Here is a 19,702-nt window from a genome sequence, read left to right as displayed (position 1 = left end):
ACATGAAAACGTATAATTGTTTGTGTGTTATTAGTTAAAGCAGACTGTGTTTGTCTAGTGACCGAGATGAAGATCAATTCCAAAGGGTTCACATACTTTTCCTTGCCACAGTATATTTAGAATCGCAATAAATATCGTATCAGCACATAAGTACGGTGATAATATTGTATTGTGAGGGCCTTGGCAATTCGCAGCCGCACGCACGCACACACACACACACACACACACACACACACACACACACACACACACACACACACACACACACACACACACAGATGTTTACATCTGAACCTACAGCCTCTGCACACACACATGATCTCACCAACGTATTGCTCCACAACCAGGCTGCAAACAAACACAAACACACACACACACACACACACACACACACACACACACACACACACACACACACCCACACCCCCCCCCCCATCTACCAGTGGAGGTGACAGACTTGCTGTGGTCCCATTTTGCACCCAGCTCCTTGTCTCATGGTCGTCTCGAGAAAGAAAAACACATCTGCACGTGATTTCTCTCTCTGGGGGGAGAAGAAAGAAACAACCAACTCTCTGCCACCCCACCTTTCCTCTTCTAGTGGGCAGAAAGGAGACGTGGTGTTTAATGTTAAGAGGACTGTGTGAGAGCTGACGGAAAAAAAAACAGACAGACTGACTGACTGACAGACAGACAGAGAGACGGGCGCTCTGCTTCTGTTGTTGTTGTGGTGGTCCAGGTGTGACGTCCATTACATTTCAGACCTGTCGTAGATACGCCAGACACCCATACACAAACACCCGTGGGCCTCACATGACTGCCAGTCTAGAGTCTACAATGGGCCTACACTTCACAGGTGTGACTGTGGTCAGCATCCAGCATGTGTGTGGCACAGCGGCTGTGAAGGAGACACTCCAGCACCACCTTGAATGCAGCTGTGGTCAAACGCTGAGGTACTTCGAGGTGAATGTTGTTATTTCTATCTTATACCAAGTCGTTAACACCAAGTACTGGAGGATGAACGCCTGTTGGATATCAGGTGAGCTGCCACTGTCAACTCTTCATTTGTTGTTGAAGACAGTACATGGAGTTATTCACTTGGTAGATCCAGTCTCATTTAAAAAATTATAACTGAACCATTCTTTAACTTGATAGTTATGCGTGATGGACAATGTAATACACGTTTTTAAGTTGTACACGCTTCCAAACAAGCCCTTTGTAGTTTAGAGTTGTGGAGAATTGTGGGCATTGTAGTTCGTTCCACAGTTGAGTGACGCACCCGGAAGTAACGTGGTAAAGAAGAGAGGTCACTTTGCTTCTGTTTTGGTAATGTTTTGATTTAGCAACACTGCTGATAATTATGGAAGCAACCAAAGCAGGTATTGTATAGACAATATGTTGAGTATCATTTTCCTATGTCGCTTTTACGGCATCGGTATAGTTGTAAAGCATATGTAGAAAAGTGTGTGGTCATACGCACATCTTTAAAAACATAACGTTAGGTTCTGGGCTAACAACGTCTAGTGAACAACAAGAAGGCCCCGCCCGCACACTGTCAAAGCTCCCAATTCACCGACAACGTTTCCATCCCGACCCGGATCTTCGTCGAATCGAAACGTCGTCGGTAAAGCGGTGGATTGGGAGCTTTAACGGTGTGCGGCGGGGCCTTCTTGTTGTTATCATGGTAAGCAAGTGTCGTAGCCGATTCAACTTGAACTTATAACTGAGTTTTATTCATCTACAAGTCACGTAGCTGTCATTTTGGATATTTAGAGAGCTATCTACGTCGACCTCTTTTAAATTGTTTTCTGACACACTCACTAATTGTTTTAGCTATTATACTTCTAATCTTCGACGTTGTTTGCGTCCTCAGAAACGTCTGGGTGAGCTAGATGTTGTTAACTAGCTGTTTAGCTAGTTAGTTTGATGGATATGTTAGCCCTGGTACAGCAGGGTAGCTATGACTGATGTGTGTGTGTGTGTGTGTGTGTGTTCCAGAGGAGCCTTTCCTGAGGCATGTGGAGACAGATGTACTCATCCCCAAGATGATGAGGGAGAAAGCCAAGGAGCTCTGTGCTGAAAAGGTTACAGGTGAATATCTGAGATTTAATAAAAACTTGTGTTAGCTAACCTGAACAAATGCTTAGGCTTTAGGTCAGCGGGCTTACAGTCTTGTGGCACCCAGGCTATATGGGCTGGAACCCAGGCTATATGGGCTGGAACTCAGGCTATATGGGCTGGAACCCAGGCTATATGGGCTGGAACCCAAGATATATGGGCTGGAACCCAGGCTATATGGGCTGGAACCCAGGCTATATGGGCTGGAACCCAAGATGGTCACAGAGATACAGTTGAAGTCAGAAGTTTGCATACACCTTAGACAAATGCATTTAAACTCAGTTTTTCATAATCCCTGACATTTTAATCCAAGTAAACATGTCCTGTTTAAGGTCAGTTAGGATCACCACTTTATTTTAAGAATGTGAAAAGTCAGAATATTATTCGAGAGAATGATTTATTTCAGCTTTTATTTCTTTCATCACATTTCCAGTGTGTCAGAAGTTTACATACACTCAATTAGTATTTGGTAGCATTGCCTTTACATTGTTTAACTTGGGTCAAATGTTTCGGGTAGCCTTCCACAAGCTTCACACAATACATTGGGTGAATTTTGGCCCATTCCTCCTGACAGAGCTGGTGTAACTGAGTCAGGTTTGTAGGCCTCCTTGCTTGCACACGCTTTTTCAGTTCTGCTCACACATTTTCTATAGGGTTGAGGTCAGGGCTTTGTGGTGGCCACTCCAATACCTTCACTTTGTTGTCCTTAAGCAATTTTTCCACAACTTTGGAAGTATGCTTGGGGTCATTGTCCATTTGGAAGATCCATTTTTGACCAAGCTTTAACTTCCTGATTGATGTCTTGAGATGTTGCTTCAATATATGCCCATAATTTTCCTTCTCATGATGCCATCTATTTTGTGAAGTGCACCAGTCCCTCCTGCAGCAAAGCACCCCTACAACATGATGCTGCCACCCCCGTGCTTCACGGTTGGGATGGTGTTCCTCAGCTTGCAAGCATCCCCCTTTTTCCTCCAAACATAACGATGGTCATTATGGCCAAACAGTTCTATTTTTGTTTCATCAGACCACAGGACATTTCTCCAAAAAGTACAATCTTTGTCCCCATGTGTAGTTGCAAACCGTAGTGTGGCTTTTTTTTATGGCTGTTTTGGAGCAGTGGCTTCTTCCTTGCTGAGTGGCCTTTCAGGTTATAGCGAAATAGGACTCGTTTTACTGTGGATATAGACACTTTTGTACCTGTTTCCTCCAGCATCTTCACAAGGTCCTTTGCTGTTTTTCTGGGATTGATTTGCACTTTTCACACAAAGTACGTTCATCTCTAGGAGACAGAACGCGTCTCCTTCCTGAGTGGTATGAAGGCTGCGTGGTTCCATGGTGTTTATACTTGCGTACTATTGTTTGTACAGATGAACGTGGTACCTTCAGGCGTTTGGAAATTGCTCCCAAGGATGAACCAGACTTGTGGAGGTCTACAATTTTTTTTCTGGGGTCTTGGCTGATTTCTTTAGATTTTCCCATGATGTTAAGCAGAGGGACTGAGTTTGAAGGTAGGCCTTGAAATACATCCACAGGTACACCTCCAATTGACTCAAATGATGTCCATTAGCCTATCAGAAGCTTCTAAAGCTATGACATCATTTTCTGGAAATTTCCAAGCTGTTTAAAGGCAAGGTCAACTTAGTGTATGTATTTTTTATTGAACCTTTTTTTAACTCGGCAAGTCAGTTAAGAACAAATTCTTATTTTCAATGATGGTCTAGGAACAGTGGGTTGACTGCCTGTTCAAGGGCAGAACGACAGATTTGTACCTTGTCAGCTCGGGGGTTTGAACTTGCAGCCTTCCGGTTACTAGTCCAACGCTCTAACCACTAGGCTACCCTGCCGTAAACTGCTGACCCACTGGAATTGTGATACAGTGAAGTAGATGTCTTAACCGACTTGCCAAAACTATAGTTTGTTAACAAGAAACTTTAAAACGAGGATTAATGACTCCAACCTAAGTGTCTGTAAACTTCTGACTTCAACTGTATATCCAAAGTTCACCTCCGCTGTTTACACACATTGTCGGGATGCTGAGGTCTCTACTTTCCCAGTTACAAGCTCAAGCAAAGGCCCTATTAATGCCCTGAGCCAAGACAGAGTATTAATGGACACCTCCCCTGTTGTGTATATTTATAGTTTTTCTGTTGCGTTCATCTGGCTGTCATGCCCGGTCTGAAAACCAGTCAGAAGTAGATGACCTGATGAAGGGGGAAAAAAAGACAGTCAAGGCATTTTCTATCTCGACCAAACCTGATATGGTGGTTAAATATGAATATTCCTCTTGATACACTTCCTCTTTTCTGTCCCCAACGCCTTTTTTTTAAAATAGCAGTGTTAATGGTGCCTTTTATTATAAGGAGTAGAGGCTGCTGATCTGATTGTGTTATAGCTCAACACGTCGGCCTAACAGAAACGTGTTCTCCTTTTTTTACAGGAAGATACTTGAAACAGACTGCGGTTAAATGTTTTTGTTAACATCTCTAAATTCACTTTATGCTGCCGGCATCAACATGGTTATTTATTTTTAACCATACGGAGTCTCGGGGGGTCGCTGCTGTAATGTTGTTGCAGGGCATTTCCACGGCAACGGAGAGATGCTGAGACTCCGAATTCTTTTTTATTTTTTTTTTCACTTTAAAAAAATCTATGTCAAACAAAAGAACAATGATTGAAAAGTTAAACAAACCATTACAACTCGATGCATAAAGACTTTTTAACAATTTCCACCATTTTTTTTTCTTCTTCACAAAAACACATTTTCTTGAGGAACAGTGCATGGCACCAGCAGCACAAACCGTCAGTCTGTTACCAAAATGTACATCTGCACTGTTCAAGTAAATGTGTTTTTAAAAAAAAAACTATTCTTTTGAAAATCGTTAAAAGTAATCGTGCATAGAGTTGTATTGTTTGTTTTTTTTAAGTTAGCGATCATTGTTTTTTTGTTTGGCGTCCATTTTAAAAGTGAAAACGGCTCTGCATCATTCTGTTACTGTGGGATTGCCCAACAGCAACTCTTGGTGCTGCATAGGTGCTTCGATTGTGGTTAGGCCTAAAGTCTGTCCTCTTCATCCTCTGAGGCGACACGCCTGCTGCTGCTCGCCCAGAGAGGCACAGCCCTCGAGGTGGCAGGGCTGTGGAAATCCCCTTCTGGTCTCCTCTCTGCCCCCTCCTTTTCACACCTCCGCCCCAGCTGCTGTATTGCCTGCATACTACTCTATTTGTATTACTGATGCCTGCAGTGGCTGTTTGCTCTGGTTCTGCCCTGGTTCTGCCCTGGTTCTGACCTGGTTCTGCCCTGGTTCTGCCCTGGTTCTGACACGTGTGTCCTTACTCCTCGGTACTGCACTGATTAGATCAGCTACTTCAGAACAGTCACGTGTCCTCAGTACTGCACTGATTAGATCAGCTACTTCAGAACAGTCAGCTCTCCGTATCTCATCACATACAGTGGGGAGAACAAGTATTTGAAACACTGCCGATTTTGCAGGTTTTCCTACTTACAAAGCATGTAGAGGTCTGTAATTTTTTATCATAGGTACACTTCAACTGTGAGAGACGGAATCTAAAACAGAGTAGGAATGGAAGAAGGTCATGTGGTCTGATGAGACAAAAATAGAGCTTTTTGGTCTAAACTCCACTCGCCGTGTTTGGAGGAAGAAGAAGGATGAGTACAACCCCAAGAACACCATCCCAACCGTGAAGCATGGATGTGGAAACATCATTCTTTGGGGATGCTTTTCTGCAAAGGGGACAGGACGACTGCACCGTATTGAGGGGAGGATGGATGGGGCCATGTATCGTGAGATCTTGGCCAACAACCTCCTTCCCTCAGTAAGAGCATTGAAGATGGGTCGTGGCTGGGTCTTCCAGCATGACAACGACCCGAAACACACAGCCAGGGCAACTAAGGAGTGGCTCCGTAAGAAGCATCTCAAGGTCCTGGAGTGGCTTAGCCAGTCTCCAGACCTGAACCCAATAGAAAATCTTTGGAGGGAGCTGAAAGTCCGTATTGACCAGTGACAGCCCCGAAACCTGAAGGATCTGGAGAAGGTCTGTATGGAGGAGTGGGCCAAAATCCCTGCTGCAGTGTGTTCAAACCTGGTCAAAAACGACAGGAAACGTATGATCTCTGTAATTGCAAACAAAGGTTTCTGTACCAAATATTAAGTTCTGCTTTTCTGATGTATCAAATACTTATGTCATGTAATAAAATGCTAATTAATTACTTAAAAATCGTGTGGTTTTCTGGATTTTTGTTTTAGATTCCGTCTCTCACAGTTGCAGTGTACCTATGATAAAAATTACAGACCTCTACATGCTTTGTAAGTAGGAAAACCTGCAACATCGGCAGTGTATCAAATACTTGTTCACCCCACTGTATATGATTATGTAGAGGTGATTGATGTCAGTTTTGTCTGGGGACTCGGATTAGGAGATTATAATTTTAGTGGAGGGGGGGGGTTGTGATAATCCCTCACTACTTCATACCTCCTCCTCCCGAAGTCCTCTTCCTCTCACTACCACGTAGTCTCTAGTGGAGATCACTGGATAATGTGCTCGTCCCACGTGGTACCCTATTCCCTAATGGGCCCTGGTTAAAAGTAGTGCACTATATAGGGAATAGGGCTCTGGTCTATAGTAGTGCACTATATAGGGAATAGGGCTCTGGTCTAAAGTAGTGCACTATATAGGGAATAGGGTGTCAGTTGGGAGGCTGCCTCTGAGATCACTGTCACTATGGTCCTTTCTGTCACTGTGTTGGGTGACTGCTGATGTGTGATGGGGTACCCCCCCCAGTACAGTCCTCTGAGATCACAGTCACTGTGTTGGGTGACTGCTGATGTGTGATGGGATACCCCCCCAGTACAGTCCTCTGAGATCACAGTCACTGTGTTGGGTGACTGCTGATGTGTGATGGGGTACCCCCCCAGTACAGTCCTCTGAGATCAGTCACTGTGTTGGGTGACTGCTGATGTGTGATGGGATACCCCCCCAGTACAGTCCTCTGAGATCAGTCACTGTGTTGGGTGACTGCTGATGTGTGATGGGGTACCCCCCAATACAGTCCTCTGAGATCACAGTCACTGTGTTGGGTGACTGCTGATGTGTGATGGGATACCCCCCCAGTACAGTCCTCTGAGATCACAGTCACTGTGTTGGGTGACTGCTGATGTGTGATGGGGTACCCCCCCAGTACAGTCCTCTGAGATCACAGTCACTGTGTTGGGTGACTGCTGATGTGTGATGGGGTACCCCCCAATACAGTCCTCTGAGATCACAGTCACTGTGTTGGGTGACTGCTGATGTGTGATGGGATACCCCCCCAGTACAGTCCTCTGAGATCAGTCACTGTGTTGGGTGACTGCTGAAGTGTGATGGGATACCCCCCCAGTACAGTCCTCTGAGATCAGTCACTGTGTTGGGTGACTGCTGATGTGTGATGGGATACCCCCCAGTACAGTCCTCTGAGATCAGTCACTGTGTTGGGTGACTGCTGATGTGTGATGGGGTACCCCCCCAGTACAGTCCTCTGAGATCACAGTCACTGTGTTGGGTGACTGCTGATGTGTGATGGGGTACCCCCCAATACAGTCCTCTGAGATCAGTCACTGTGTTGGGTGACTGCTGATGTGTGATGGGATACCCCCCAGTACAGTCCTCTGAGATCAGTCACTGTGTTAGGTGACTGCAGATGTGTGATGGGATACCCCCCAGTACAGTCCTCTGAGATCACAGTCACTGTGTTGCGTGACTGCTGATGTGTGATGGGATACCCCCCAGTACAGTCCTCTGAGATCACAGTCACTGTGTTGCGTGACTGCTGATGTGTGATGGGATACCCCCCCAGTACAGTCCTCTGAGATTACAGTCACTGTGTTGGGTTACTGCTGATGTGTGATGGGGTACCCCCCAGTACAGTCCTCTGAGATCACAGTCACTGTGTTGGGTGACTGCTGATGTGTGATGGGATACCCCCCCAGTACAGTCCTCTGAGATCACAGTCACTGTGTTGCGTGACTGCTGATGTGTGATGGGATACCCCCCCAGTACAGTCCTCTGAGATCACAGTCACTGTGTTGGGTGACTGCTGATGTGTGATGGGATACCCCCCCAATACAGTCCTCTGAGATCACAGTCACTGTGTTGGGTGACTGCTGATGTGTGATGGGATACCCCCCCAGTACAGTCCTCTGAGATCACAGTCACTGTGTTGGGTGACTGCTGATGTGTGATGGGATACCCCCCCCAGTACAGTCCTCTGAGATCAGTCACTGTGTTGGGTGACTGCTGATGTGTGATGGGATACCCCCCCAGTACAGTCCTCTGAGATCAGTCACTGTGTTGGGTGACTGCTGATGTGTGATGGGATACCCCCCCCCCCCAGTACAGTCCTCTGAGATTACAGTCACTGTGTTGGGTGACTGCTGATGTGTGATGGGATAGCCCCCCAGTACAGTCCTCTGAGAGTACAGTCACTGTGTTGGGTGACTGCTGATGTGTGATGGGATACCCCCCCAGTACAGTCCTCTGAGATTACAGTCACTGTGTTGGGTGACTGCTGATGTGTGATGGGATACCCCCCCAGTACAGTCCTCTGAGATTACAGTCACTGTGTTGGGTGACTGCTGATGTGTGATGGGATACCCCCCCAGTACAGTCCTCTGAGATCACAGTCACTGTGTTGGGTGACTGCTGATGTGTGATGGGATACCCCCCCAGTACAGTCCTCTGTGTTTCTGTTCTGCTGATTTACATTAGTCACACTGTTCTGCCTCGTCAAATTGCTTCTGCAGGTTTTCCTGCGTTGGGATGAAAGCAAGTCGTGGTGATAATCACGCTGATCAGAACAGGGAGATTATCATGATGGGTTTGCATCCCAAATGGCACCCTATTCTCTCTACAGTGTACTGCTGTTGAGCAGGGCTCTGGTCTAAAAGGTTGTCCACTTAGTAGGGGTTAGGATACATTGTCATTTTGGGATGCGTTCCATTGTTGTTTATGAAATGCTGGAGACGGGGGAGGGGGAGGGGGAGGGGGGGGGGACACGAGGCTAATTAAAGTCTGGCTAACTGCATGAAGAGACGAGGCCAGGACCCTTCAGCACCTCGTTAACACCACCAACACAATGGCACCTTTTCATCCACAACACCTTGATATCAGTTAGAAAGGATTGACAGGGAATATCTTGGTGTTTTTAGAAAATCTCTGTAGTCTAATGGCCAACTCCACCTCTGTATGATTCACTTTGCACTCAGCTGTTTGTCAGGGTCTCAACTGCTTTTTGGCAAACATCATGTCTTTTTGTAATGAAATGGTTAGAAAAGGAGAGTCTTTGTTAAGTCGAACATCTCAGCCCTAAATGTGTCTTCTACGGTCAAACTAAAAGAGACACACCGAGTTCTGTACGTCATTCAGAGTAACTATAGACCTCGTTGGTTTACAGAGTTCTGTACGTCATTCAGAGTAACTATAGACCTCGTTGGTTTACAGAGTTCTGTACGTCATTCAGAGTAACTATAGACCTCGTTGGTTTACAGAGTTCTGTACGTCATTCAGAGTAACTATAGACCTGGTTGGTTTACAGAGTTCTGTACGTTATTCAGAGTAACTATAGACCTGGTTGGTTTACAGAGTTCTGTACGTTATTCATAGTAACTATAGACCTGGTTGGTTTACAGAGTTCTGTACGTTATTCAGCGTAACTATAGACCTGGTTGGTTTAGAGAGTTCTGTACGTCATTCAGCGTAACTATAGACCTGGTTGGTTTACAGAGTTCTGTACGTCATTCAGCGTAACTATAGATCATTAGTGTTGAGCGATTTAACAGCCATTTCCTATTTCTTCCGGTTATTAAACAACTACTTGACCGATGTCGGTTCAATTACTTGAATTCCATTTAGTTCGTTTTTTTGGGGAGCCCAAATAATTAATGAAAGAAATCAGACTAAAGACCGTACAGTATGGGGAGCACATAGCGCTAGATGGCCTGGCTGGCCTCTAATGCCTGAGCAGAGATCAAATGATTTTACTTTAAATAATGTCAAATAATAGTTATCAAATAAAAACTAAGTAAAATACGCAACTGAAATATTGTATTTTTTTCATTGTAATTTCCTGTTCTATTGATGTCGACCCAACGTGGGCCTGACAGAGACAGACAATATCATATTTTACACGTTTTGGAAGTTGATTGTTCACTATTTTCACTAAAATCATTGTGACATTATTTCATAATACGTTATCAAAACCCAAAACCGTGATGATTGTTTAAATAAAATGCAACCGAAACTGAACTAACCTCCAAAAAGCCCTATTGGCTCAGCACTATTCTATATGTATGGCCTCTGTTTGAATAGAAAGCCCTATTGGCTCAGCACTATTCTATATGTAGGGCCTCTCCTCTGTGTGAATAGAAAGCCCTATTGGCTCAGCACTATTCTATACGTATGGCCTCTGTGTGAATAGAAAGCCCTATTGGCTCAGCACTATTCTATATGTATGGCCTATCCTCTGTGTGAACAGAAAGCCCTATTGGCTCAGCACTATTCTATATGTATGGCCTCTCCTTTGTGTGAATAGAAAGCCCTATTGGCTCAGCACTATTCTATATGTATGGCCTATCCTCTGTGTGAACAGAAAGCCCTATTGGCTCAGCACTATTCTATATGTATGGCCTCTGTGTGAATAGAAAGCCCTATTGGCTCAGCACTATTTTATATGTATGGCCTCTGTGTGAATAGAAAGCCCTATTGGCTCAGCACTATTATATATGTAGGGCCTCTGTTTGAGTAGAAAGCCCTATTGGCTCAGCACTATTCTATATGTAGGGCCTCTCCTCTATGTGAATAGAAAGCCCTATTGGCTCAGCACTATTATATATGTATGTCCTCTGTGTGAATAGAAAGCCCTATTGGCTCAGCACTATTCTATATGTAGGGCCTCTGTGTGAATAGAAAGCCCTATTGGCTCAGCACTATTCTATATGTAGGGCCTCTGTGTGAATAGAAAGCCCTATTGGCTCAGCACTATTCTATATGTATGGCCTCTCCTCTGTGTGAATAGAAACCCCTATTGGCTCAGCACTATTCTATATGTATGGCCTCTCCTCTGTGTGAATAGAAACCCCTATTGGCTCAGCACTATTCTATATGTATGGCCTCTGTGTGAATAGAAAGCCCTATTGGCTCAGCACTATTCTATATGTATGACCTCTCCTCTGTGTGAATAGTTTAGATTGCTGCTCTTTTCCATTCATATTAATAGCCAGATAGGCCTGGTCTGTGTGAGGACCGTTATAATGGACCGTGCCAGACAGCTAGGCCTGGTCTGTGTGAGGGACAGTTATAATGGACCATGCCAGACAGATAGGCCTGGTCTGTGTGAGGGACCGTTATAATGGACCGTGCCAGACAGATAGGCCTGGTCTGTGTGAGGGACAGTTATAATGGACCATGCCAGACAGATAGTCCTGGTCTGTGTGAGGGACAGTTATAATGGACCATGCCAGACAGATAGTCCTGGTCTGTGTGAGGGACAGTTATAATGGACCATGCCAGACAGATAGTCCTGGTCTGTGTGAGGGACAGTTATAATTTTTTTTATTTATTTTATTTTTTTTTATTTTATTTTACCTTTATTTAACCAGGCAAGTCAGTTAAGAACAAATTCTTATTTTCAATGACGGCCTGGGAACAGTGGGTTAACTGCCTGTTCAGGGGCAGAACGACAGATTTGTACCTTGTCAGCTCGGGGGTTTGAACTCGCAACCTTCCGGTTACTAGTCCAACGCTCTAACCACTAGGCTACCCTGCCGCCCCGGATAATGGACCATGCCAGACAGATAGTCCTGGTCTGTGTGAGGACCGTTATAATGGACCGTGCCAGACAGCTAGGCCTGGTCTGTGTGAGGGACAGTTATAATGGACCATGCCAGACAGATAGGCCTGGTCTGTGTGAGGGACCGTTATAATGGACCGTGCCAGACAGATAGGCCTGGTCTGTGTGAGGGACCGTTATAATGGACCATGCCAGACAGATATTTACACTGGTGCCAATGTGGACAGAAACACACAGGTATGAATAGATATGATGTAGTCTCCTAGCAGAGACAGTATGGTTGGCTGTCCCCTCTCTCTCTCCTCTCAGCCTGGTGGAAGAGGAGACACTGGGGCTGTGGTAAGATAAGAGGCCTGTCAGTACTCCCTACGGTAGTATCTACTCTGACCAGGCTTGTCACCGTGTGGCAGAGAGGCCTAGCAGAGACAGTATGGTTGGCTGTCCCCTCTCTCTCTCCTCTCAGCCTGTGGCGACACTCAGATTGGCAGAGGGGGACAGATTTGAAAGAGACATGACCTGTTTAGACTGGGGCTCTTACCCTGGTTGCTTTTTAAAAGGCCCTTGTCTTAACGGTATCACAGCTTGGGAATCCAAACTGAATCACGCTGCGTTTTGCGATTCTTTTACTTTCACTAGTTCAGTCTGGTTTTCGTGATTTAAGTTTGGATTTCAAGACTATTCTGATCCACTGGCTAAATCTATGTCTCCTTCCATCTATCTGGTTTCAGGGTTCAACCACTGTTGTAAAGAGACTGGTTTCCTGATGGTGGTAATTTACTGGCTAAATCTGTCTCCTTCCAACTCTGGTTTCAGCGTTCAACCACTGTTGTAAAGAGACTGGTTTCCTGATGGTGTTCAAGTGTCGGGATCAGAACGCTGCCCTGAAGGAGTGTCTGACCGTACAGTGAGTCAACTAACTGTTGTTCATACTGACTCAGTGTTCTAATGATAACAGTCTTCTGTACACCACTCTCTCTCAGCTACAGAGACTCAGTGTTCTAATGATAACAGTCTTCTGTACACCACTCTCTCTCAGCTACAGAGACTCAGTGTTCTAATGATAACAGTCTTCTGTACACCACTCTCTCTCAGCTACAGAGACTCAGTGTTCTAATGATAACTGTCTTCTGTACACCACTCTCTCTCAGCTACAGAGACTCTGTGTTCTAATGATAAGTCTTCTGTACACCACTCTCTCTCAGCTACAGAGACTCAGTGTTCTAATGATAAGTCTTCTGTACATCACTCTCTCTCAGCTACAGAGACTCAGTGTTCTAATGATAAGTCTTCTGTACACCACTCTCTCTCAGCTACAGAGACTCTGCGTTCTTCGAGGAGTGCAAGCAGGAGTACATCAAGGAGAAGCTGGAGTACCAGAGGACAGGGGTGGCGGCTAAGAACCGCTCACAAAAACTACCAACCAGCATGTAGGTTCCAAATTGACCCCTGACCCCTGAACATGTTGCTTCCACCTGTCCAATCCTCTCAGATCTACGGGATTGGTTCGGTAGCAGGGGCTAGGGGTCACAGAGGGTGGCAGGGGGAGTGAGGGCTACTCACGGGGCTTTACAGTGTGTGTATTGTACATCTGGTTGGGATGCTCATTGCCCCAACGGGAGGAACTAGATCAACGAAGGGGCAGTAGACAGGAGGACATCCTAGGCCCTAAGTGACCTGTGTAACGACTACGAGGCAGATTGGCAAGGTGTGTCTAAAGGCCTCCGTTCACCTGTATGTAGGGAAAAGGAATCTCTTACAGATACGTGTTCTCAACAGAGTCCCTCTGGTTGATCTGATCAAACAGTCAGGATGGAAAATCACACTGTTCTCAACAGAGTCCCTCTGGTTGATCTGATCAAACAGCCAGGATGGAAAAATCACACTGTTCCTCCTATTTCAGAATTATCAATAATGTTTTGTTGTTGATGCTGTCTGTCGGCTCTGCAATTTGTATATTTATGAAGAATTCTTTCTGTCAATGCTTTGGGAGCGTTTTCATGTTGAGTTTGTTAGCAACCAATACTGTCCAAAGTGAGATTGATTCCAATGATATAAGACCTGTCCAAAGTACATGAATAATAGTCAAGGTGTTAACATCCCAACATCCTCCACTATGAGAATGTTCCGGAAGGTTCGTAATTATACACAAGATTGATACTGCATAGAGGCTCCATCCCGTAGTTAGGATTCACCGGTGAGTTGCCGTAACGACCGGTGAAGCATTATGGGTAGAGAGTTGTTGTAAAAAAAAAGGTCTGATTTTTAATATAACATTTGACTTGACATTGTGTTAACGTACATATAAATAAAGACAAACAGATCTTCTAGCCTCTCTGTGTGTGTGTGTTGTGACTTCTGCTTTTTAAACCATACAGGTGTCACAAGGAATGACTTCCAGGTTCACAATCACACTTCTGTTTTTTTTTCTCGATGTCCCTTGAAATACCTATTTGAAGTCTTATTACCGAGTCACTTAGGCTTGTGACTGTCGTACCTCCACACAGCCTTGATTTATACAGTTTGTGGTTCGCTGACTCTCGCCCAGATCTCATCTACCATGTTTATATTACATGTGTTAATCTCTATTCATTTTATTCATACGAGCCTGACGCTGTGTGCTCCCAGACAGGAATAGCAACACAACGAGCCGTGGCGGTGGCCCATTTTCAGTGTTCGGCTGTCAAAGCAAGTAGTCTCTCACCCAAGTGAGACGATTGTTCATGAAATATCCCACACACGATATCTGCCCTATCATAAGTATTCACCCTCTTGGATTTCTTCACGAAGTGGGATCAAAATGGATTTAATTATGAAAAAAAAAAATGTCAATGATCTACATAAAATATTCTGTCAAAGTGAAATTTAAAACAACATTTTTTTTTAGAGGTTAATGAAAACCCTACTATATCTTGATTAGATAACTATCACTCCCTTGAGTCAATACACGTCAGAAACACCTTTGGCAGCGACTACAGCTGTGAGTCTTTCTGGGAAAGTCTCTAAAGGGCTGATCTCGTTATAGGAATACATGCCTTTACACACAGTAGCATAACGTGCGCACTCTGAATACATTTCATTCAACCGCTGAAAACCCATCCCACTTGGTTGTCCAATAGATTTATTTATTTTTTCGTGGAGTTTTCAGTACAATAATCTTAGCCATCCTTTTAAATACGGTGTGCAATTTTAATTAGAATTTAGTTGACAGACACTAGAATAAATGGAGAGAACGGGGTCAGAATACAGGAATCAAGGGGAGAATATTCGCTTCCGTTTCAGGACCAACTAGTAGATTTAAAAATACTCTTGATCTTCAAGATTATTTAGGCACATTTTAGGTTTTAGGAAAGTATGCGTGTATATACATGTACAAAAACACGTTTTGGAGAGCCTTTACGCACGAAAAATGTTGATAAATAAAAAATAGTGATTGAATTCATCCTGAAAGATGTCATATTCAAGTTTAATCCATAAAATAACGGAAGGTGGTGAAAAGTGTACAATAGGGGTTGAACAATAGTCCTATAAATCTACCCTGATCCTCACTAATGGAACTGTATGACCACCGTCCAGCCGTGGTGAACCGAGCTGCCAGGCTCCAGGTTTAACCTGCTACGCTCGGTGAGTTCCGTTATGATTCAATAGGCTACACGTCCCAAATCATTACACAACGTTAGTCTAATGTCATCCACTAACTCTAGCGACGCCCAGGAACAACTTTACAAGGACGTGACAGAGGAAATACAATGTAAACGGAATGGAATGATTTAAAAAAATAAATGTATGTGGGTATTACTGACGTGGCTCTCGATATTCGCTCATATTTAACATGATACAAAATGTAAAATAAAACGGAGAAAAAGCCCGGACATAATCAAGACATTCGAAAGCGCATATACACAACTCGGCAGGTTGAGCCCTACAGAAGCATGTAGCTTGGATGTCCACATTTCATCCATGCAAATGACGAGGGCACACCATAACACTTCTGAGTAATGGCGAAGGTATTTATATCCTATTTCACAGTATAAAAGGGACCGCAATACACGTGATATGATTTTCAGTTTGGCTTCCATATATATGGCTGGTTTCACATTCGTCTCCAGGGATCATAAGGAAAACTAATCTAAAACAATTGATATGTATATTTACAATCGCTTTATCCAAATGGATTACTCATTTACCTAGGTTTTATCAATAGCTCTTATCAATTTATAGATTATTAATACATTTATGGAGGCATAAAAGGGAATTGCATTCCATTTAAGAGCTGAACTCGAGTCAGAACAGAATCGGGATTTATTAGTGAGTTTTCCACACCTGGATTGTGCAATATTTGTCCGTTATTCTTTTCAAAATTCTTCAAGCTCTTGTCAAGATGTTGGGTATCATGGTTAGACAGCATTTTATAAGTCTTGCCATATATTTTCAAGCAGATTTAAGTCAAAACTGTAACTTGGCCAAATTCACATTTTCTTGGTAAGGAACTCCAGTGTAGATTTGGCCATGTGTTTAAGGTTATTGTCCTGCTGAAAGGTGAATTCATCTCCCAAGTGTCTGGTGGACAGCAGACTGAACCAGGTTTTCCTCTAGGATTTTGTCTGTGCTTAGCTCATCCCATTTATTTTTATCCTGAAAAACTCCTGTCTTAGCCGATGTTAAGCATACCCATAACAGGATGCAGCCATCACCATGCTTGAAAATAAGGAGACAGTTACTCAGTGGTGACGTGGATTTTCCCCAAACATAAGACCCGACAACTATATTCCTTGGTGGAGTCACTACTAAATTTTTTTTTAAAAATCATATGGGTCACGGAATCAAGTGTTTTAAAAATCATCATGACGACATCCCCCGAGCAGTTTCCTTCGCGTCCTGCAGCTCAGAAGGATCACTATCTTTGTGTCTGGGTGATGTAATACATCATCCACAGAATAATGATTCATTTGACCACGCTGTGATTGGTTCTTGTTACCCATCCACCAATCACGGCTCTTTTCTCTATGAGGCTTTTGAAAAGCTCCCTTTGGTCTTTGGAGTTGAATCTGTGCTTGAAATTCAACACTTGACTGGAGGGACCTTCCAGGTGTTGCATGTTGTATTATTCCAGACAGAGTTCATGTCATTTATGTGATTTGTAAAGACACATTTTTTATTCCTGTACTAAATTGAGGCCTAAACAAAATAAAAATCACAATTAAATCAGTTATTAATCCCTCATGGCAACACAGCAAAATGGGAAGAAATCCAAGGGGGGTGAATACTTCTGATACCCACAACTGTGTGAAAAACTGGAAATCCCAGCTAGCCAATCATCAGTATCCATGATATAAGAACAAGGGAGGAGGGGGGTGGGGGGGTGAATACTTCTGATACCCACTGTACCTACAACTATGTGAAAAACTGGACTGTATCTGAGCCAGTCAGTCTATAACTAGAGATGTGGATGATGGGGTGTCTGAGGCCGAGACACAATCTGATCTCATGTAAATCAATTGATAGCTAGAAAAAAAATTATATGCCCAAATGAGAAATGACCAATGTCATGGGACAATGGGCCTACTAGCTACAACTAGATATTAATAAGTCTTTAGATTGCATGACTGATTGACTGGTGAATAAGTACCGTATTGTTGGCCACTTACATATGTACTACTCTACCATCACTCGTTATATTACAGTACTTGGTGTAACTGAAATAGGTCTCAGGGTTGGACTGGAATAACCTGAATAACTACAGTATGTGTGCTGGGGTCACTTCCTGTATTTTATCATATAGATACACTGGCTCCACCTTTTCCCTGCTCTTCTCTGACAGAACTATTTTAGTCTACGAGACAGAACCTCTCTCCTCTCTCTCTCTCCGTCTCTCTCGCTCTCTCCTCTGTCTCTCTCTCCCTCTCTCTCTCCTCTGTCTCTCTCTCTCTCTCTCTCTCTCTCTCTCTCTCGCTCTCTCCTCTGTCTCTCTCTCTCCTCTCTCTCCTCTCTCTCTGTCTCTCTCTCTCTCTCTCTCCGTCTCTCTCTCTCTCTCTCTCTCTCTCTCTGTCTCTCTCTCTCTCCTCTCTCTCCTCTCTCTCTCGCTCTCTCCTCTGTCTCTCTCTCTCCTCTCTCCTCTGTCTCTCTCTCTCCTCTCTCTCTCCTCTCTCTCTGTCTGTCTCTCTCTCTCTCTCCTCTCTCTCCTCTCTCTCTCTCTCCTCTCTCTGTCTCTGTCTCTCTCTCTCGAACTACAAAGGATATTATCTGAGTGGGTTTAAGAAAAAACGGGCAACTCTTGCGTGTGCTGCTCTTCAGGCAGGTCAGTTATCCGTTGCACAAAAATAGATGGTGAGTGAACGCCTTTATTCACACATTAGCATAAATAGCGTGATCTTTATCCAACCCGTTTCTAACCAGTCAATAAATATTACTCACTTTTATTTTTTTTTATGATGTAGAATCTTGTCAAAGTTTAAAAACACAGGATATGAAATAGTGAAAAGACATTCACATTCAATCATTTATTTAATTTAAATCATATTTACATACAGCGAGCGGTAGGTTCTAAAATATAATTGTTATCTACTGTACATTGCATTGTGGTCTGCAAATCTTTTACAGGAGTGAGTAATGAAACAACTGCTGTAAAAGAACGTTGGTTTAAAACAAATTTAAAATATAAATAATCATTGATCACAATTGTAAGGGACTGAAGGAGAAAATGGAGGTCAGAGAAATCCCTTTTAACATCGTGGCCCCTTTTTTTCCCCAGAAAGGGGACAGGAAGTCACATGACATTTCCCCTTTATATCCATGGAGACGCTTCCTCTATATTAGGACGCCTCTTAAAAAAAAAAAACACTGGAGTGAACTCAACTCAGCCCGGCAGAAACACTTCCAAAACATACTGTACACGACTCTACATGGATCTCAGCACCTCCCAAACGGCACACTATCCCCTACATAGTGAACTACTTTTTTAACCCGGGTAAGTGCACTAATATAGAGAATAGGGGGCCAAATCTTGCGTGCCCCACTGACCTAGTGGATTACCATCTCACAAGAAACAAGACTGTACATCTACTGCACACCAACTCTCATATGATTAAATGGGCTTCCCATAACACCTCTTTCATATATATATATATATATATATATATATATATATATATATATATATATATATTATTGTATTGTATTGACATGGTTTTGGTGTAAAAGACAAGCAGGAGTGAGTAATGAAAATGGAGGAGAAAATGGAGGTCAGAGAAATCCCTTTTAACATCGTGGCCCCTTTTTTTCCCCAGAAAGGGGACAGGAAGTCACATGACATTTCCCCTTTATATCCATGGAGACGCTTCCTCTATATTAGGACGCCTCTTAAAAAAGTCCATTGACTTCAAAGCAGAATAGCTGAACCATAATCATTGGGAAAAAAAGTGAGTAATTTGGAAATAAAGATTCCTTTTGACGTGAAGATACCAGGTGTGGTGTGGATTTGGCCTGCCAGCCCACCAGAACTTGGTACCAGGTGTGGTGTGGATTTGGCCTGTCAGCCCACCAGAACTTGGTACCAGGTGTGGTGTGGATTTGGCCTGTCAGCCCACCAGAACTTGGTACCAGGTATGGTGTGGATTTGGCCTGTCAGCCCACCAGAACTTGGTACCAGGTGTGGTGTGGATTTGGCCTGTCAGCCCACCAGAACTTGGTACCAGGTTAGGTGTGGATTTGGCCTGTCAGCCCACCAGAACTTGGTACCAGGTTAGG

At 43.9% G+C, this 19,702-nt stretch overlaps 1 protein-coding gene across 1 annotated transcript; it reads left to right on the top strand.

Moving 5' to 3' along the window:
* The first annotated feature begins 1,259 nt into the window (after positions 1–1,259).
* LOC139394131 (COX assembly mitochondrial protein homolog) lies at positions 1,260–14,286 on the top strand. The gene is made up of 4 exons (XM_071142165.1): positions 1,260–1,376; positions 1,996–2,088; positions 12,773–12,863; positions 13,270–14,286. Exons 1-4 carry the CDS (start codon positions 1,358–1,360, stop codon positions 13,388–13,390), a joined length of 324 nt encoding a protein of 107 aa, XP_070998266.1. The 5' UTR covers positions 1,260–1,357; the 3' UTR covers positions 13,391–14,286.
* The last annotated feature ends 5,416 nt before the right edge of the window (positions 14,287–19,702 follow it).

This window comes from Oncorhynchus clarkii, unplaced genomic scaffold (assembly GCF_045791955.1).
Source record: "Oncorhynchus clarkii lewisi isolate Uvic-CL-2024 unplaced genomic scaffold, UVic_Ocla_1.0 unplaced_contig_6317_pilon_pilon, whole genome shotgun sequence".
Classification (NCBI taxonomy): Eukaryota; Metazoa; Chordata; class Actinopteri; order Salmoniformes; family Salmonidae; genus Oncorhynchus; species Oncorhynchus clarkii.
Note: the sequence above shows the minus strand (reverse complement) of the source record. Positions and strands in the feature narration are given on the sequence as shown.

Coding starts and splice junctions, on each gene's coding strand:
- LOC139394131 (XM_071142165.1), top strand. Junction 2,089..12,772: donor CTGTGCTGAAAAGGTTACAG/GTGAATATCTGA, acceptor CTCTGGTTTCAG/CGTTCAACCACTGTTGTAAA. Junction 12,864..13,269: donor AAGGAGTGTCTGACCGTACA/GTGAGTCAACTA, acceptor ACTCTCTCTCAG/CTACAGAGACTCTGCGTTCT.